General features: G+C 45.5%; 1 protein-coding gene across 13 annotated transcripts in view; it reads left to right on the top strand.

The window, feature by feature from the left end:
• LOC310847596 (membrane cofactor protein-like) overlaps nucleotides 1–21,224 on the top strand; it is a 61,525-nt gene that overhangs the window by 31,242 nt on the left and 9,059 nt on the right. For 7 of the 13 annotated variants that reach the window (XM_083745509.1, XM_083745512.1, XM_083745516.1 and 4 more), the window contains 6 exons: nucleotides 5,536–5,632; nucleotides 7,309–7,394; nucleotides 15,650–15,847; nucleotides 18,100–18,282; nucleotides 18,382–18,432; nucleotides 20,962–21,027. In XM_083745509.1, coding sequence (XP_083601635.1) covers nucleotides 5,536–5,632; nucleotides 7,309–7,394; nucleotides 15,650–15,847; nucleotides 18,100–18,282; nucleotides 18,382–18,432; nucleotides 20,962–21,027 — 681 coding nt within the window. Of the gene's footprint in view, nucleotides 1–5,535; nucleotides 5,633–7,308; nucleotides 7,395–15,649; nucleotides 15,848–18,099; nucleotides 18,283–18,381; nucleotides 18,433–19,395; nucleotides 20,934–20,961; nucleotides 21,028–21,224 lie in introns of those variants that run through there. The other 6 variants (XM_083745505.1, XM_083745506.1, XM_083745507.1 and 3 more) reach the window with 2 other exon arrangements.

Raw genomic sequence — 21,224 nt, 5'->3', positions numbered from 1 at the left:
GCTACTGGAAGGAATTTTTTTTGTTTTGCAGAATATGTAAAACTATTGAACAGCCACCTTAGATCAGAGCAGTGGATTAGAGGAGATCCAGACACTTCAAAAAGTTAGGAAATAATACAGAAGGGTTTTCTATTGTATGTTGAGGGCTTAAATTGGAAAACTAGAATATTCTAAGTATTACTCCTCCCAGTGGTGGACTTAGGTGGTGGATGCCCTTGGGACTGTAGTCACAGCGGTGCTTCTAAGAAACAAGAACAGAGAAATAGCATCCTGGGAGGAATCCCAGAGTTTGCAGAAGTACCAAATAACAACTTTTAAGAAACCAAATAGGCAAAAATAGCCTGATGAAGATGGAACATGAACTATAATAATAATAATAAAAAATTTATTTATACCCTGCCCTCCCCAGCCAGAGCCGAGCTCAGAGCAGCTAGCACCAATAAAATCACAGTAAAAACATAATAGGGGGGAAAGGGGGGGGGAGAAAAAGGAAAAAAAACAATTTAAAATACAGGTTAAAATGCAATTTAAAATGCAGCCTCATTTTAAAGTAGCTGATAAGGTGGTTATCAGGTGGTTGGCTAACAGCCGGGGGCGGGAACTGAATGGAGAGGATGAATTTGTTTGGTGGAGAAAGGGCCTGACTGGCTGTCTACCAACCTTCTCTTGGAAGGTGACTGAATATCACAGCATTTTGTTGTAGCTGGTCCTATTTGTTCTTTCTAATGCTGTTTCTTTCTAGTCCTTTGCACTGTTGGCCATTATTTATTTTGATTCCAAAGTTCCATACACAGAAAAGTATTTCCTTGTGTTTAAACTGAACCTGTGTTACGTTAAGCATGATGTGTCCTTCATAGTTCTAGAATTAGATGTAATGGTAGGCTCCTGTTCTCTATTCACTGCCACATTCTGCATTCAAATGCATTTTTCTTGCATATCTCTGAAGTATTCCCTTTTAAATTTAACAATGATTACCACATAGATGAGGGTTCTGCTTCAAGCAATCCAAATATATAAAAGATGAGATTGACCCAAAAAAGGCTTAAAACTGGCCTTGAGATGTCAACATGTTTGATATACTGTTCTGATTGTTAAGCCATATTAAATAACTTTTACTAGCTATAACATCTTATTTTCCAAAGCTTTGTTCATGTGACTAATTCTGTTCAAATTTATAAGGTTGCTCAATTAACATACAATTAACCAGTAGGAATTTATTGCTCCTTGTTATGTTCTGAACAACCTCTTACTCTCCAGTATCTCATATCTGTTGCTCATTTCCTTCTCTATCTGATCTTAAGTCCCTATCTTGCCCACCTAACACACCTTAATTGGATTTTTGAGGAGGCTGTGTCATGTATTTATAGTATACAACTGTGACGTAAAGCTCAGAAAGAGCAGTGTAGTGATGCAGTGCTGTGAAATTCCACCAGGGTGGTGTAGCTTGTAGGGCGCTGGCTGCAGGTGCAGCTTGCCTGAGGGAGGCGGAGTCAGCACCTTGGGAGGGAAAAGGAAAGGCAGTTGAGAGTTGATGTTCTTTGTGTTTTGCTGGATAGGAGCATAACTCCTGAGCTGTGTGAGAGGGATCTGTTCTGAGGATCATATCTGTAGCCAGGGAAGGAAGTCTCTGAGCTTAGTTTGAAAGATAGTGATAAGTGCCTTTTTAAGGAGTATATAGACAAGAGAAAAACTGGGAAATTGAATAGGGGACAGGAGAAAGAGTTTTTAGGGAACACACTACTTGGGTCTCCATTCAGTAAGAAGCCTCAGGAATGTGATTTATAAAAGGCTGGGAGACCATGTGAAAGAACCCAAGTATTAAGACCTAAGCTGTAACATCTATACAGTTAAGTTTAAGGAACTGAAGTGAAATAACTGAAAAGAAGCTGTGTGTTTGCCACCTTGTATGGAAGCCTATAACATCCACTAAATTTAATATAAATATAAATAGTCTGTTTCTTGAAAGATTTCTATCTCCTTACACATCCTTTGTTTTACTAGTTTTGTTCTGTAAAATAAAACCTTTTTTCCTATTTAATTTATCCAAGTCTCCAAGAACCAGAGTTTTCCTCATAAAAGCAAAAAATTAACCAGTAGTTAATAGTTGGTTCACCTCATTTTCACAGCCCAAAGCTGTGAGAGACATCGGCAGCAACACCAGACCTGTGGAATTCCTGGCCTATGAACGACTTATATCTGGCTGCTTTAGCACCCATTTCCAGGCCAGGAGATTCAGCAGCAGAGTGGTTGTCAGAACATCTGAGAATGGGGGTTAAACCTGTATAGCTATTGGCCCTGTCCTAGTGAGTCTTCTCTGTTTTATTGTATTTCTATATAAAATATATAGTAAGCTGCCTTGGACAATAATTAGCTGTAAATAAATAGTGAATAGAAATTGTATTAGGCAGCTGCTATAGCAACCTCTTTCCTAAGACATTTAAACTGTACCTGAAGGTTAAACTAGCTTCTTTAGCTGGATGCTTTAGCTGAGATTCCTGCATTGCAGGAGGGTTGACTAGATGACCCTTGGAGTCCCTTCAACTCTACAATTCTGTGATTCTTACAATATCATGATTGTAAGAGGTGTCAGCAGTGACAGCTGTTTTCCTGAAGCGGGTGGGAAGGATCTTGTGTATTTAGCGGCATGAGGTGGACTGACTGGAAAATATGCACATAAGTGCACAATAGCCTAGCAGGCACACAAAACTACTGTACTTAAAAGTACTGTACTTAACTGCCCTGTCATATTCACATGAAGGCTGGTAGATCAATTTAATTAATTAATTAAAGTATAACTGTTAAATTTATTTGAACAAAATGCCTTAGTTTTAACCAGTTGAGATAAACACAAGGGTATGGAAGCAGTATTACAACTTTGTAGTCAACAAAAGAGAATTTTTAATTATCTCAGCTGTCTTCTTTTTTGATACTAGACAGTGTCAGCACTAACAAAACTTAGAACATCTATTTGCCAGAGGTGAAAAAGGATAAGCATACAATAAGGGGAGAAATGATCTTTCAGCTGCTTTCAACTCATGGCGGAGAAAAGAAACCACCCTAAAGGCCGGATGCAGCCAACAGATGACCTTATTATGAAAACCCAATAAAACTGGATACCTGTTAGAGAAGATAGTATTTTCAAGAGCATTTCAGGACTGTCTCTATTTTGCAGGTGGGATCCAATCTAATACCCACAAATTCAGACAGCACAATGTATTTTGTGCCTTTGTGTAGCAAACTTGTTGCTTTTAAAAAATAGGCTTCTTGCAGTAAAGTGTGTGACAGGAAAATGTACTGAAGATTGTGGTATAACAGTTTTTTGACACAATGTTGTATAACCTCTCTACACACACACAAAAAAAGCATGAATGCTCTAACAGGTCATCTGGAAATGACCTTGGTTCCTGTAGTGTTGTTGGCATCTGTCTCAAGAGATGTGAGCAGCACCCAAATGACCTCCTAGGGATGCAAGCTTGGGTGGTGTGTAAGGATGTGCTGGGCAGCCCAGACCACAAGACTCCCACTTTTGGCCTCTTTTTTTGTAAAAAAAAAATTATTAAATTTTCCACACACACCCCTAAATTACATTACAGTGGTGCCTCGCAAGACGAAATTAATCCGTTCCTCGAGTCTCTTCGTCTAGCGGTTTTTTCGTCTTGCGAAGCAAGCCCATTGACGGCTTAGCGCTATTAGCGGCTTTTAGCGGCTTAGCGGATAAGCAGATAAGCGGCTAAGCGGCTTAGAAAAGGGGGGGAGGGGAAAAACCCCGCAGGAACTCGCAAGACATTTTCGTCTTGCGAAGCAAGCCCATAGGAAATTCGTTTTGCGAAGCACCTCCAAAACGGAAAACGCTTTCGTCTAGCGGGTTTTCCGTCTTGCGAGGCATTCGTCTTGCGGGGCACCACTGTATAACATATATCATAATTCACCAATCCCAAATTATCCCTCCCCTCCCCCAACTTCTCTCAATCTCCTTTTTCTAGGTTATTTTCAATATCAAATCCTGCTTATTTCCTTTCCATTCATTTTTTATATTTAATCTTATAATTTATACAAATTTTGTTATTTGTAAATGTTTACTTAAAACCTGCTAATGAGTCCAATTCTTTGCATTGTTTCTGTAGATAAACCGAAAATGGTTCCCAATCTTCTTTAAAGGATTTCCCCCCTTATTTCTTAGTCTTTCAGTTTTGCCATTTCGGCATATTCTGTAAGTCTTTCTTTCCATTCTTCTTTCGTTGGTATTTTATCGCTTTTCCATCTTTGTGCCAATAACATCCTTGCCGCAGTTATAGCGTACATAAAAAGTCTGTGTTTCCCCTTTAGCAAATCTTGACCTAAAATTCCTATCGAAAAGGTTTCTGGGGTTTTAACAAAAGTTACCTTAAACATTTTTTTCATTTCATTATACAGTGGTACCTTGAGTTAAGTACTTAATTCGTTCTGGAGGTCCGTTCTTAACCTGAAACTGTTCTTAACCTGAAGCACCACTTTAGCTAATGGGGCCTCCCGTTGCTGCCGCACCGCCGGAGCACGATTTCTGTTCTCATCCTGAAGCAAAGTTCTTAACCTGAGGTACTATTTCTGGGTTAGCGGAGTCTGTAACCTGAAGTGTATGTAACCTGAAGCGTATGTAACCCAAGGTACCACTGTATATCATTTCCCAATAATTTTTAACTATTTTACAGTTCCACCATAAATGATAAAATGTGCCTTCCTTCTCTTTATACTTCCAACACTTATTGGAGCTTGATCTATACATTTTTGCCATTTTCATTGGAGTAATATACCAACGGTAAATCATGTTCATATAATTCTCTTTTAATAATATACAGTCAGTAAATTTCTCTCCATAATTTCTCCCAGTCCTCTAATTGTATCTTGTGCCCACTTAATCATTGTGGATTTCACCTCCTAATCTTTGGTCTCCCATTCTAATAAAATACTATACATCTTTTTTTAATAGTTTAAAATTTTCATCTACAATTTCTTTCTGGAATCTAGATACTGTATAACAAAAACCTTTCTTGTTATCTTCTTTAAATATCTCATTTAATTTTTGATATTGCAACCAGTCTTGAACAGGTTCTCTTATTTCATCAAAGTCTTTAAGTTTCAATTTTCCTTCTTTCTCCTCTAACAACTCTCTATATGTAGGCCAGACTTTTTCCTCTTTTTTTTTTATACTATTATTATTTCTATTTGCCCACTTTTGGCCTCGTTAATGTAGTCCAAAGGAAAGCGGAGCAATTTGTTTGGCACCAGCTTGGCTGCAGGAGGCTTACGAGGCGCCATCCAACCGTCTTAGGGACTCTGCTCTATATAGGGTTTGCTCCTTAGCCTTTTCTTATCCTGAAGATATCCTGCAGTGCAGCGGAGGTTTAGGATCAGAGCTTTCCTTCTCCTAGATGGGCTACCTTCCAAGGTTGAGGAGCCCCATCTGTCCCTAATCTGTCTATAGGATACCCTTTTTAAAAAAATGAATGAATGAATCAAGGTTGCATGTGCTAATGCCTGTTCTGATTTTTCTTTTAGGAAGGCCATGTCCTGCTATTACTCTTGAGAATGGCAGAATAATAAAAGCAACAGACTTGCGATTAGGTGATGAAATAACTCTAGGCTGTAATGAGGGGTGAGTTTTAAGTCAACGTTTGTAACACCTTGCTTTGTTTAAAACTCCTGGGAGGGGTTGGTGACAGACACATATTAACTGCTACCATATTAAGCATTACTGTACTCTTAAAAATCTGCTCTATCTTATAATTAGAATCATGGGTGTCCACAGAGAGGGTAAGGTGGGGAGTAAATGCTCCAAATAAATTAATAAAGAGGGAACAGATCTACTGTTTCTGGTTGATTCTACTACCTAAGCAGTGGCAATTTGAATTCAGATTTTTCATTTTGTTTCCAGGCAGCCCTCTGTTTATGCACATTCAATATTGGGAGCAACTGTGTATATGCACATTGCGCCGAACCTGGAAGTGACCTGCACAAACATCATAAAGATGTCACTGAAACATCATGGGGTGGAGCGGGGTATTAGCAGGTTTTTTCCAATGGGTTTTAATTATCCATGATTTAACCAGCATGCACAGTGCTTTGGAATGTAACCCCGGTTAAACAGGGCTGCCCGTAATTCTCATTTGGCAGAACCACTGTCTTTCTATGGTTGGACAGCATCTGAATATCTTTCCAATCACTACTGAAATCCTCAATTCTTTCCCTGTTTCCATTTGCTCCTTGCAGCCCTTAAGTGATTGCACTGCTGCCACAAGCCACTTCACAGCTCACTTCACAGAAAAACAATATGCCAGAATAGCACCATTACCATTAGATAATAATAATAATAATAATAATAATAATAATAATAATAATAATTTATTAGACTACACTTCAGGGTTGTCATATATTACTTTAACTTCTCCCTTTCTCCAGCAAAATAGCAAAATAGATATAAGAATATGTTGCAGGGCTTGTTTAACCCACACTTTCACAGTCACAGTCCGCCCCTTGCAATATGGTAAAATAATGATGGGTTTTATAGATAGTGGTGTTGGTATTGTTATTTTTTTTATGGTAATCAAGGATGGGGACTCGCATAGTTTTAATGAAATAATACATGTTTAAAAGATAATGAATTCCTGCCTTTACTGCTCCCCTTTGTTTTTAAGGTGACATTCCACTCCCCATCATAGCGCAGTGCAAAACCCTCATTAGATACCTGAATTGTATTTCAAGTAGTTCATATTGACCCGAGGAAGTGCACTATATTGAAATTAGAAAGCCCAGGCTCTCTTATGAAAGCACTACAGCCTGTCATCCAAGCTATCAAGGTTTTTATGTTGATATGACTTTATCTGAGCACTCTTTTTTAAAAAAGAAATAATTCTGTATTGTGAAGTGAAGTGAATTGCTAGGTTGTTTCAACTTAGACTGACAGCAACCAGAGACAAGACTTTTCAGTTGCAGTACCCCATCTATGGAATCCTCTCTTCAGGAAACTTCTCCTGACCATATTTTTGTAACATTTCAGCAACAACAGAGACTTTTTAAGCAGGCTTCATTGAATATTACTTGAACAGATTTTAATACTACTGCTGTTAATATTCGTACTGCTGTGTTGTTTCTTTTTGCTTTTGAACTGGTGGTGGTTGGTTCCATTATTTTCTTTTTGTGTCAACTAGCAGAATTGTGACACTGTAGGGGAGAGTATAGTCTAAATAAGGTATATGTACTGGCTAAGATATATTCTCTATCTGCACACCTACATCCTTTGCACTAAAATATAAGGTTTCTCTTTCCCTTTAGGTACAGAATAATAGGCCAAAAGACTCTTCGATGTTCCCTTATAGACAGCAAAGTTGTTTGGAATAGAGATCTTCCACTTTGCCAACGTAAGATGATTTGTTAATTCTAGCTTATTAAGGTTAATCTCAATGTGTTATAGTGTGGCTCTGTTTATTGCAAGTGTGCAAGTGTCCTCAACTGATATGTAAAACTCAGGATACTTTCTGATCATGTTCCAGATACTCACCATAATTGTTGTTTCCAACCAGCTGGCTGTATTTGTAGCTTTCCCCAGAGCAGGAAATTTGTGCAATGAAATAACATATGTTAGTTGACAAAATCACATGTGTCAGGGGTTCAGGAGCAGAGACACAGGAGATGGAGCAAATGGAGAGTGAGGAGGAATCCGAGGGGGGTGTAGGCAGTGACAGTGGTCAGAGAGATTCCACGAGTCTCTCCAGCGAATCGGAAGATTCACAAAAAGGAGCGCCGATGGCCAGGGCAAGGGGGGTGCCAAGGGGGAAACCCCAGAAGGAAGGGGCCAGTGGGGACTCCCTGAGCAGCAGTTGGAAATCAGGACCAGCTTCCCCACCAGAGCGCAGTGGGGGGAAGGAGTCCCAGGCATCGGGACCAGTGTTCTCACCACCAGAGAGAGGAGATGAGTCAGGATTGACCACGCCTCCATCGGAGAGCGGGGAAACGGTCAAGAGGAAAGTCACAGGCTGGGCGCGCGTGCCAAGTTCAAATGTACAGGCGAGCGGCACAGCAGGTAGCCCGGATAGGGAGCCAGGTGCTAAAGCCCGCCGGAAGGAAGGGCAAGACTCAGGGGGGTCAGCGTCAGAAGAGTCCAGGAAGGAGGAAACCCCAGGGGGCAGAAGGACCCAGAGGAGGAAGGAACAGCGCAGGAGGTGAAGCCGGGCTAGGATCTTAAACTGGTGCGGAAGGGATAGTGACTCAGAGGGGACTTCGCCGATCTAGAGTCAAGACGTAGGGCTACACGCTCTGGGGTTTGAAATGGAAACTAAACTTCAATAAAGACTTTTGTACATTACATCAACCGGGCGTTGGTCCTCTGTGAGCTGGGACCTAGAGGCAGCTCTGACAGTAAGTCCCCTCCCGTCACCTTTTAAAACCTCGCAACGTGAAGGAACGCAGCGAGGGGCGAAGATTGGTGCTTCGCGAGCTCACGAAAAGGAGGCAAAATGACTACCGAAGAACACATAGCCAGTCTGCGGAACGCAGTAACACAACTGAACGCGGAAATTTTGGCATCCAGGAAAAACGAGGCGGAAGCAGCGGCTGCCTGCCAGGATCTGCGAGCCAGGTTAGAAGCGTTGACTACACAGGGGCTGCCGGGACCCAGACCAGAGGGGATTGGCCTGGGGAAAAGAGGAGGGAGCCTGGTGTCTCATTTCGATGGGAATCTGCAGCAGTATCCTAACTTCAGAGCAGACGTGATTTATGCGCTAAAGTTGCTGGAGAAGGACTTTAGAGATGAGGAGGAGAAAGTAGGCTTCATAGTCAGTCATCTCCATGGAGAAGCTAAAGCATGGTTGCGCAATCTCTGGAGAGATAAGGATCCAGCCCTCCAGAAGGCGGATGCCTTCATTAAAGCGATGGATGCGTGTTTTTTGTCAGAGATTGATGTAGATATCGCCAGGAAAGAGGTGCATGGACTGAGACAAGGCAGAGCCACTGTGAGACAATATCACTCCCGTTTTTTCGCATTGGTCAACGCACTGGGGTGGGAGAAAGAGTCAGCTGCCGTCAGGGACCTGTTCTGGGAGGGGCTGAACGGTGCTGTGAAAGACGAAATCGCAAGGGGGGAGAGACCCCAGACCACCAAAGATGTGGTGCAGAGGGCGCTAACGATTGGGGTGCGCCTGGAGGAACGCCCTTGGAGCAAGGAGGAAGGGCGTTGGGGACGCACGCCAGCAAGAGCACCGCCCCCCTTTCCCAGGGAAACAGCGCGCGCTCAATCCACGCCTCCGCTGGGAGGGGGAGAAGAGCCGATGGAGATAGGTGGTGCTAAGGCTCAGTCAGCAGCCGGAGCCCTAACGCCGGGAGCAGTCAAAACGAAGCCTCCTAGAGGGAACAGGAAATGTTACATCTGCGACAGTGCTCAGCACATGGCGAAAGAGTGTCCCCGGAGGATTCACAAGCACACTGCAGCCTCAGCAACAGTAACAGAATCAGTTCAGCAAAATGCACCACAGCAGGGAAACGGAATGGTCTGGCTGGAATCGGAGGCACTGGGGCCCAGCCAGACAAGTCAGTGAAGCAGTCCCCAGGAATTTTACAGCCCACAGACCCCCTCCCACCCAAACCAGTGGTGCAGCTCACCGCATCCCTCCAGCTTCCCAATGGGCTCACCATGGAAGTCCCTATTACCATTGACTCTGGCAGCAATGCAGACTTTATCGGAGTGGATTTTCTCAAACAACACAACGTGGCGCTCCTGCCGGCCGCGATGCCCCTGAAAGTAGTCACGGTGGACGGCAGAGAGCTACTAGGAGGGCAAGTGCTGCAGCAGACACCTCCAATGGTGATGTGAATTGGTAATCACTGCGAAGTCATCAGCTTCAATGTCACCCACCTGTCAGACACGCCCATAGTGTTGGGCATGAGTTGGCTGGACAGGCACAGCCCGGCATTAGCATGGTACCAGCGTCAACTGACCTTCGGCTCCTCCTACTGCGCAGAACACTGCATCCTCGCTAACGCGGAAGAGGAGGGGCACGAGGATGGACCACAGCTTAACTTAGGCACGTTGCAAGCAGTACCCAACAAGTACAAAGAGTTTTTGGAGGTTTTCTGCGAGAAGGAAGCGGACAAGCTGCCTCCCCACAGACCCTACGACTGCAAAATTGACCTCCTGCCGGGGGCGACGCTGCCGACGGGGAAACTGTATTCCATGTCTGAGGATGAGCTGCAGGAACTCAGGGAGTTCATAGATCACAATTTGAAGCGGGGATTCATCCGAGAATCCAAGGCGGTAGGGAGCAGTCCCGTGTTCTTTGTGAAGAAGCGGGACACACCCCAAAAGAGGCTGGTAGTTGATTTCAGAATCTTGAACTCGAAAACCAAGCCCTCAGCCTTCCCCATGCCCAAGATCGACGACCTGCTGGCGACGGTGAGGAAGGGTCACATCTTTACTAAGTTAGATCTACGCGGAGCGTACAATCTCATACGAGTGAGGGAAGGTGACGAGTGGAAAACGGCCATGTTTACGCCGCTGGGCACCTATGAATATAGAGTTATGCCTTTTGGATTGCAGAATGGTTCCCACTGTTTTCAGGCCTTCATGCACCACGTCTTAGCGGGTCTCCTCTACAAGAAGTGCGTCTGTTTCCTGGACGACATCCTGATCTTCTCGGAGTCGCAAGAGGCCCACGAGAGAGATGTCAAGGAAGTTCTGCAGCGGCTGAGGGACCACAGGCTTTATGCCAAGCTGGAGAAGTGCCAGTTCGACAGGACGGAGGTGGACTTCCTGGGCTACAAGCTGTCCGACAAGGGACTCGCCATGGACAGCGCCAAGGTCCGCTCGGTGCTGGACTGGAACAGCCCGCGCAATCGGAAGGAGGTCCAGAGGTTTGTCGGCTTTGCCAACTTCTATCGCAAATTCATCAAGGGTTTCGCTATGCAGACGGCGGCCATCACCGACACCCTCAGTTCCAAGAAGAAGAAGTTCATCTGGACTGAGCAGGCGGAGCAGTCCTTTCAGAAACTCAAGCGTCTCTTCGCGTCTGAAGAACAACTACTACATGTGAACCCCACCAGGCCCATGAGGGTGGAGACGGACGCCTCAGACAGAGCCGTGGGGGCCGTCCTGTTGCAGCAAGACCACCAGGGGGACTGGAGGCCGTGCGCTTTCTACTCCAGGAAACTCAGCAAGTCGGAACAGAACTACACCATCTGGGACAGGGAGTTGCTGGCCATTCATGCAGCCTTCAAGGCGTGGCGGCACTTCCTCATCGGAGCCAAACACACGGTGCAGGTCCGCACGGACCATAAGAACTTGGAGTACTGGCGCACGGCGAGGTTCCTGAACCAGAGGCACATCCGCTGGGCGGAGTTCTTTGCAGATTTCGACTTCAGGATAGAATACATCCCGGGAGACAGCAACATCATGGCGGATGCGCTATGCAGGAAACCGCAGTATCTAGAGGAAGAGGTACCGGCGGCGGCCAAGCACATTTTCGCACCGGAAGCGTGGGCATGCGCCTCAGCCACGGTGGACCTGGACGCGGTACGTCGCGCGCTGCAGACGGACCCCTTCGCTCGAGCCAAGATGGAGGAGGTGTGCAGCGGCACAGCGAGGGGCGATGAGTTCCAGATAAGTGACGGACTGCTCATCCGCAAAGGGGCCCTCTACGTGCCGGGAGATGACCTCCGAGCGAGAGTACTGCAACAGTTGCACGACGCGCCCAGTGCTGGGCACTTCGGCAAAGAGAAGACGGTGGAATTGGTAGCCAGAGACTTTTGGTGGCCCAAGATGCGGGGGGAAGTCGCGGATTATGTCAATAGGTGCGACACCTGCCAAAGGGCCAAGCCGGTACACAAACCACCGGCGGGGCTGTTGGAACCGCTACAGACACCGTTCGAACCGTGGGAGAGGGTGGCTCTGGACTTTGTCACTGATCTGCCCAGCTCGAGGGGGAAGACAGCGGTACTCGTGGTGGTAGACCTGTTCACCAAGATGGCCCACTTCATTCCTTGCGCGAAGGTGGCCACAGCGGAACAGACAGCCAAGCTGTTCATAGACCACGTGTTCAAGGTGCACGGCCTACCACGGTCTATCCTGTCCGACCGGGGGCGCCAGTTCATCTCCAACTTCTGGCAGAAGCTGATGGGCATCCTGAACGTCAAGGTCAACCTGGCGTCGGCGAGACACCCGCAGACCAACGGACAGGCAGAAAGGGTCAACGCCGTCATGCAGCAGTACCTGAGATGCTACGCGAACCAGCAGCCATCGACTACCTACCGCTGGCCGAGTTTGCCTACAACACGAAGCACGTGTCCACGGGGGTGACACCGTTTTTCGCCAACAATGGGCGGCATCCCAGAACCTTCCCGGGTTTAGAGAAGGTGAGGGAGGGGGAGCCGCAGGGAGCAGAGGCCGTGGCAGCGGAGTTACAGGAGGTCCACGAGCAGCTCAGGAGGCAGTTGGAGTTAGCAAAACAAGCTTACAAAGTGCAGGCAGACCGACACAGCAGAGTTGGGGAGGACATCCGGGTGGGGGACTGGGTCTGGTTAGCAGCCCAGGCAGTCCCGGCCAGATCGTTAGCCAAGAAGAAGCTCGGGCACAAGCAGCTAGGGCCTTACCAAGTCGAGGCACAGATCAACCCGGTGGCCTTCCGGTTGACACTCCCGAGGGATCCAGAATGCACCCGGTCTTTCATAGATCAGTGCTAACGCCCTACAAGGCACCTCACAGGTTTCAGGCGCCAGGGACAGCACCAGAACCGCTCAGGGGGGCACCTGAGAAGGGGGGGGTCGCCGGGAGAGGAGCCACTCAATGAAGCCACAGAGATTTTAGACTCGAGGTGGGGGGAGGAAGGGATAGAATATCTCCTCGCCACAGAAGACACCCCAGCCAGCGCCAACAGGTGGGTGCCGGAGTATGCAGTGGAGGAGCAGTGGCTCAAGGAAGAATTCCATACCATTTTCCCGCACAAACCCATGCCAGCGGATTATTTCGACGAATATCTTTTCACGCCCACACTCTCAGCCAGCACTTTCCAGGGTTTCTCATCAGCTGAGGAGACGACTCCGGGGACTAGTTCCCCAGAGGGATCACTCTCAGGGTTTGGCACGGGAGGGTCTTATTGGTGGGAGGATCAACCCGAAGTGGGCTGGCGCAGAGACCTGCCGAAGGGACCTTGGCACGCAGTGTCGTCCCAGGAACCAGGGGAAGAGGGGGTCTTGGGGGATCTGGGGGTGGCTCCAGGTTTCGAACACGCCTCCCAAGAGATGGAAGCAGAGGAGATCGCCGTCGATGAGCCCATGCAGGACTTCCCGGACTTATCCCGATGGCGGCACACCACGGGGGACAAACTGTATCCAGCGCTCACCCCCACAACACTGGAGCTCCCGGAACCCGCACCTGAAGAGGGGGAGGGGGGGCTTCGAGGGGGGGATGGATGTCAGGGGTTCAGGAGCAGAGACACAGGAGATGGAGCAAATGGAGAGTGAGGAGGAATCCGAGGGGGGTGTAGGCAGCGACAGTGGTCAGAGAGATTCCACGAGTCTCTCCAGCGAATCGGAAGATTCACAGAAAGGAGCGCCGATGGCCAGGGCAAGGGGGGTGCCAAGGGGGAAACCCCAGAAGGAAGGGGCCAGCGGGGACTCCCTGAGCAGCAGTTGGAAATCAGGACCAGCTTCCCCACCAGAGCGCAGTGGGGGGGAGGAGTCCCAGGCATCGGGACCAGTGTTCTCACCACCAGAGAGAGGAGATGAGTCAGGATTGACCACGCCTCATTCGGAGAACGGGGAAACGGTCAAGAGGAAAGTCACAGGCTGGGCGCGCGCGCCAAGTTCAAATGTACAGGCGAGCGGCACAGCAGGTAGCCCGGATAGGGAGCCAGGTCCTAAAGCCCGCCGGAAGGAAGGGCAAGACTCAGGGGGGTCAGTGTCAGAAGAGTCCAGGAAGGAGGAAACCCCAGGGGGCAGAAGGACCCAGAGGAGGAAGGAACAGCGCAGGAGGTGGAGCCGGGCTAGGATCTTAAACTGGTGCGGAAGGGATAGTGACTCAGAGGGGACTTCGCCGATCTAGAGTCAAGACGTAGGGCTACACGCTCTGGGGTTTGAAATGGAAACTAAACTTCAATAAAGACTTTTGTACATTACATCAACCGGGCGTTGGTCCTCTGTGAGCTGGGACCTAGAGGCAGCTCTGACAACATGTTACTGGGAATTCATGAAATTGGTATTAGAGGAGAGAGGAGTTAGATGCATAAGATATTAGAGCAGGGAACCTCTGCCATTCCTTGCAAATGGGTATGTTTCATCAAGAACCCTACACAGCCTGTTCATTAAACAACTTTTCAACGTTCCTAGAAACAGAAAGGATTTGTCCCTCTCAATCTAGTTTTAGTGGAAGTAATGGAAGCAACTTTGCTTCATTATCATTATTCAGAGAGGATCTGAGGGAATAAAGCAGTGTATATAGAACATCCACACACTGGTGAAAGGGGTTAGTTTGAGGACCTCCAGAAGATCCTCTTCTCTGTGGTGATCTTGTATAGGGAGGTAGAGAACCATCCCTGGAGGAAAATTGGGATAAAAATATAATAATAAGCAGATTAAAGAAGTAAAAAATTATTAGACTTCAACGTATTCCATTTTTTTTACCTATTTGTCTTGGGCTCACCTTTTTGCTTGGGTGTTTAAAACTTAACAATCGCCCATGAGCAGTCTGAATTTGCGTCATTCACTGGTTGCCCCATATCATTTTTGGGGACCTATCTTTTTCTGGAGTTAGTATCCCACATGTGTGTGGATTGAGGAGAAATTATGTACCTTGATTACTGGAAGCCTCCTGAAACATCATTAAACTTTTCAGCTGAAACAGTTCCTTCTTGGCAACTTTGCATAGCTTTCGAGTAGCTTTGCTGGGTAGGAATGTTCCCTCCTCCTTCCAGTGGTTTTCAGGGGTTCAGGCTTTGTTATTTCTCTGTGTTCAGATGTGAAGGCAGCCTTGTCTCCATTGACGTACATGGGAGAAATAAAGGCTGTACCCCTGGTAATAGTGAGGAATCTGAGGATAGTGGAATCCCTACACAAGGGGCCACAAGGACCATCCTGGGGAGCAGGGGTTCCCGCTCAACTGTTTTCAGAGGACAGCTTTTATTCCCTGGTTTTACTGCCTCCATAAATTTCCATGAAGAAAATAAAGCCCACTGTAAAAATAAAAGCTGGGAGGAAGTTTTCTCCACCAAGGAACCTTGGGGCAACAGAGTTCTTGGTTGTGGGTTGGGTTGTTTTTTTTTGTGTGTGTGTGTGTACTATTTATCCCACCCCCACAGCTTTCTTGATAACTCTTTTTTTCTATAGCAGTCCCTGCTCTGAAGTTGGCATGGGGGCTTTGGTAGCTCCCCCTGTGTATATTTAGGGGCAACCTGCTTCACAGAAGACCCAGTTTGCTTTGGAGGAGGTGGAAATATCTTCAAAACAGCCCACTGTTTCAATGTTTGGGTGTCATCCAAAATGGATGCATATGCCTATAATAAGTATCAAATGATTACTTTATAAAATGAAACATCTTTTCAGTGAAAATAAATTTAGTCCAAATACCCCCCTAACAGGGATGCTCTTGCAATTGTAGTCTAACTGAACTGTTAATGTTGCTTCTGCTTCACAGGAATCCCCTGTTTCCCCCCTCCTGACATTGCCAATGGCGTACACACTGGCAAAGGTTTCCATGAGTTTGACCATGGCACAGCAATAACGTATACCTGTAACCCTACTTTCTCCCTTATTGGAAGCCCAACCATTACGTGTTCAACTGCTGCAGATGGTATAAATGGAGAATGGCGTCCAGCTGCGCCTGAATGTAAAGGTGATGGAAATTTATGCTTAGTAGCTTCCTTGTGATACGTTAATGTAAATAAAGTTATTGCTAGAATGAACTATATTTGTAAGCTGCTGCTATTCAGCCTCTGAGGTTTTCAGTGGGATTGAGATGCAGTATGAGATGTGCAATAGCATTGCCCCCTCAATGAGTAGCTTGTTTTAACCTGAGTTATTTTGAGGGAAGCTTATGGCCTGATCCAGTCAAGGATAGCCACTATTAAGTCACATTGAAAACAAAGAAACTTAGATTTAGTTGTGAGTAATTTATTCCATTGAGGGACGCGGGTGGCGCTGTGGGTTAAACCACGAAGTCTAGGGCTTGCCGATCAGAAGGTCAGCGGTTCGAATCCCCGTGACGGGGTGAGCTCCCATTGCTCGGTCCCTGCTCCTGCCCACCTAGCAGTTTGAAAGCACGTCAAAGTGCAAGTAGATATATAGGTACTGCTCTGGCGGGAAGATAAATGGCGTTTCCGTGCGCTGCTCTGGTTCGCCAGAAGTGGCTTAGTCATGCTAGCCACATGACCCGGAAGCTGTACGCCGGTTCCCTCGGCCAATAAAGTGAGATGAGCGCCGCAACCCCAGAGTCGGTCACGATTGGACCTAATGGTCAGGGGTCCCTTTACCTTTACCTAATTTATTCCATTAGTTTCATTTCGACTTAAGCATTACTACCTTTAGCAGGAATGGGTTGTTGTGTTCAGAGTACAATGAATAATCAAAATAATATAAATTTCCTGCAATACATGGAGGGAAGAGTATTAAGTAGTAATTGCTATTCTTTGCTGGGTTTTCTTCCTTCCTTTTTTTTTTTTTTTTTTTTGGCTGTCCACATTCCAAAATGCTTTGAGAAGAAATCAGTTATCACTAAAATACGTAATAACCTAATGTTACCTCTTAGTATAGAGGCATAACACTATATGCTGCATTTCAGCTTCATAGAAAATGACTTGCATATTTGAGTTGCTTTTTTAAGAACAATACTCAGTAGGTAGAAATTGTCAAGTATACCTTGGTGAAATCACTTCAGCAGATGGTCTGTGAGCCAATCAATGATGTAGTCACATTGCTGAAACTAAGCAGATTTGGGTCAGATGTGGTCAGTTCACTGCCCAGATGGAAGGAAGGCAGGTTATAAATGTACTAAACAAATAAACACACCCTTTAACATCCAAATCTGAGGCACTGTGTAACCTGGTCCAAAGTTACAGAGGGCTTTAAATAGTTCTTAGCAATTTCTAGAAAGCTGTCCTTGAAGTGTGACCCAGACTATTTTATGGGATTGTAATAGTATAATTGCAGGAACAGTGTTACTGTTTTTAGAGGTTAGTCTTTTGAGTCTAATCTGATTTTATCACTTTAATAGTTTCTGTCTTTGAGTTTATAGACCTGTCAAATAAATAATGTAATATAATGAAGATTATATATTCAATCAGTTACAGTGGAACCTCTACTTACGGGCATAATCCGTTCCGGAGGTCTGTCCACTGGTCGAAACGGTACGCTAGAAGAAGCGTATTGTGCGCATGCGCATTTGGTGGTAGCATGCTTCTGCGCATGCGCAGACGGCAGCAGCCACTTCTGTGCACACGCAGGTGGCAGAAGCCGCTTCCGTGCATGCGCGAATTGCGGCAAATCCGGTGTGTACTTCCGGGTTTGCCGCGGATGCAACATGGAACGTCTATGAGACGAGAGGTATGTAAGTCAAGGTTCCACTGTAGTTGTTTAAATCCACAATAAGTGGACTCCTCTTTTGTGTCCACTTTCAATTTGGAATATGCAGATTCTGTTAAAAAAAATTTTTTGCCAAATTTGGGTGGTTCTTGGTGGTTTGCATGTATAAAGTCCCTGCTGCTTCTTTGGTGGAGACATTGGCCTGGTTTGCATAGAAGCCACTGTTTAACAAGTCATAAGTAAAGTGTGAATTACCTCACAGATAATAATGCAAACCATTGCTTACTTTTCCAGTTTGCTTTCTTTTCCAGTCTCTCTTCCATTGTGTCTTTGCAGTTTGGTGAGTGTCTGAGATGGGGTGGCCAAACAAACCACAGTTAAGAAAAGGGTGCTGCACCCACATGTAATGCCAATCCACAGTTAAAACAAACTGGAGTTTAAACACAAACAACTTCAGACTGTGGTTTGCTGGCAGTAAATGAACCATAGTTAAATCATTGTGCATGGTTTAATAACCCATAGGTTAATTAACAAGTATCTTTTAAAATGCTGCTCATCTCTTTTCAGTTGTCAGCTGCCGTAGACCCTCTATTGCGAATGGAGGATTGACAACTACATTTCGACCTACATATGAATATAATAATATTATAATGTATGTTTGTGAACGTGGATACACTCTGGTGGGCAGCGACAGTAGTAAATGTGGGGCTGACAACGTATGGCATCCTCCTCCTCCAAAATGTCTCAAGGGTAAGTATCACAAGGGCTCCTTGGGCGGAAAAGCAGGGTATTGTGTTGCACTTTAATGCAGAACATTCATATTTCTTTGCCTCCTCTCTTTTCTTGCAGGTATTTTCACCACTGTTGTTCCAGGTCCTGGAAATACAACTTCTAACACAGGTGAATTAGAAAAAATGGGACTTCAATCTCTCAATTTTCAGTTTGTTTGTTTTTTATCTTGGGTCAACTGCTTCAGCATTTATATTTTATGTTTTAATTGAACAATATTTAATTATTAAAATCTTTGTAAGTGGTTTACCAAAAATATACATTAACTGGGGCTGTGCCCTTATTTGTGTAGCTCGCCAGCCCCGTGTGCCTACCTTTCAGACACTACCTATCTCCCGCATGCTCCCAGCTCCTTACATTCTGCAGTGGCATCTGGTGAGGCAGTATGAGTGGGGCATTGTTGCTTTCCTGACTTCTCAGGTCACAGCCACTTGTCAAGATCGGGTAGAGTGAGGCGCAGGTATTGCGGTGTCTGGTGGACCTCTTTGGAGCTTGTTTCTCCAGTAAGCAGCAACCAGCCCGTGGTATTGAGAAGTGGCTTTCCCCTTTCACTACCCACTCCACATGCTTGGGTGACCAACTCACTCACTGTGCTAGCTTGGGCTGCCTGCCACCAATGGGCAGAAGGTCAAAAGCCTGAAGCATTTTCTCTCCTTCACCCTCCCCACCTTAGCCCAGAGAAGAAAGCCTGTAGTTTTGAAATACAGGTTTCCTTCTCTCCAGAGTGGCAGCAATGTGGACCTAGCAGCGGCAACTTCCTGGGCAGCTTGCTTGCTTTGCTCACTCCACCAGCCTGTTCAGACATTTCTTTCCGTCCACTGCTAGTGATGAGGGTAGTAATGGTCACATGCTCCGCTCGCTTGAGGCTTTCCTCATCCTGTTTAAACTTGACTGCTCATGTGCACTTGGTCACCAGCCCAACAATGTACAAGTAAAAATAAAGTGTTACAGTATAGAGAAGGTACAGATAAAATCAGATGTTAAAAACAAATTGGCCTATGAAAAATTCAAAATACAAATAAGATCAGCAGTTTAAAAAATATGCATGTTAACTTTCTAAAGCTTATTCCACAGACAATATCACGAGAAAACCCTGTTTGTGTGAATCTCATTAATGGCACCCCATACAGAATTTTCTGACTATTAATTTTGAAAGAAGGCATAAATGCATTAGTAGTCAGCACCTGAGAGTGAAAGTGAAAACTTGAAACTGGTAAACAATTTCTTTTTACTCTCATGGAATTATATTTATTATAGAAATTATGTACTGCTCCTCAAGAGAAATTTATAGGTCTGTTCATGTGTTTGGTCATAGTGTCTTGAGCTCAAAGTACATAGATGCAGAGGGAGATAGAAATGCCTGTACAATTTAAATCATTGCTCCACCTATGTGGTTTGGTGTGCTCTGAGTAACAACAGCTTTTCAAAGGCTTTTTTGTAGTAAATACTTTTCTCAGTCCTGATACACAGTGTCCTTTAGTTAGGAGGCTATGATGGGCCTTAAAAACAGACAAAACTGAAGGCTTTGATGCTGTAGGTTCTCAGTAATATGTAGGCTGCCTAGTAGACATTAAAGTTAAAAGCTTGCAGGCAGAAATTTGATTTTAAAATAATAAAATTGAGAACGAGTATATGGCAGGTCCTCTACAATATCAAGTTGTTGGTCTCCAGATGATGTTGGACTCATAAGTCATATCTTTTATCATGCTACTGCTGATAGAAGTTGAAGGGCCGCATTTTCCACATTCTTGCTGTAAACTAGCAGTGTAAAACCTCCAGCCCAGGGGCCTAATTAGGCCTGCTAGGCCTCTCCATTGGGTTACAAGACGCTGTTGGCCAAGCCACACTCTCCTGCCCTACACTTCGCATCACATATGATGTGAAGGGTTGGGCAAGTAAAGATGCAGCTGGGCCAAAAAAGGGTTTGCAGCTTTGGAGGTTAACATGCTTCAGGACAAGCTTCCCCTGTTGGGCACCTGCATAGCATCGCTTGTGGCTTTTTGCAAGCCCTGAGAATCAGTTGATCAGCGGTCCTTGCAGAGAGCAGCGTGCATTGCTTTAAAGCCCCAATGATTAGCAAGTTTGACTACCTTTCACACTTGGCCTTTTAGGGGGATAAAGATCTGGCCCACTGATTGGATCCAGTTTCCCACATCTGATGTAAACGAATCCTTGTGAACTGTGCTGGCTTCATTGGTGGTGGTAGCAATATGGAAATTTCTCCCTTTCATTCCACCCCTCCTTCTTCATGTCAGTGGCTGCTGCCTGGGATGCTTGCTTGCTCCACTCCTCTTACTCCGCTGGACTGCTCAAATGTTTCTCTCCTTCATTCTTTCACCCCCACCCACACACTGCTAGTAGTGGTTGCAACAGCAACAGTTGCTTCCGTTGCTTACTTAAAATCTGATGTTAAAAACAAGCCAGCTTTTTAAAAAATCAAATTATGAAGTAGCATCAGCAGTTTTAAAATATATATACATTTTAATTTCCTAAAGCTGATTCCAAAGACTGAGACCAATGAGGAGCTGGTGTCCTGAGACCATATGGTACCCCATATGGATTTTTCTGACTCCTGATTTTGAAAGGGCATAAATGGAGAGCTGTCAGTACTTGAATGTTGATATCAGTCTCTTTACACAGCTGCTCCAGGAACGGGGGGAGGAGGAGGAGCAGCAGGAGGAGGTAACACCCTGGACCCTGGAATTGGTAAACGTTTGCTTTTCACTGTTATTGGTGGGTACATTTTAAAAAGTGGGGAGTGAGCAAGAATTGAGCTTATGGATAGAACCAGAGTGGAGGAAATGGACTCTTGAAAATATTTACTGCTGATAAGTCAGCAGAGAGAGGATTAATTTTATCAGAAGAATATCATGAGGAGACTTGGGTACATGGTAGTGCAGTAG

Source organism: Podarcis gaigeae (genome assembly GCF_964106915.1).
Source record: "Podarcis gaigeae genome assembly, chromosome: 6".
NCBI classification, from domain to species: domain Eukaryota; kingdom Metazoa; phylum Chordata; class Lepidosauria; order Squamata; family Lacertidae; genus Podarcis; species Podarcis gaigeae.
The sequence above is the reverse complement of the archived record's forward strand: the minus strand, read 5'-3'. Positions and strand labels throughout refer to the sequence as shown.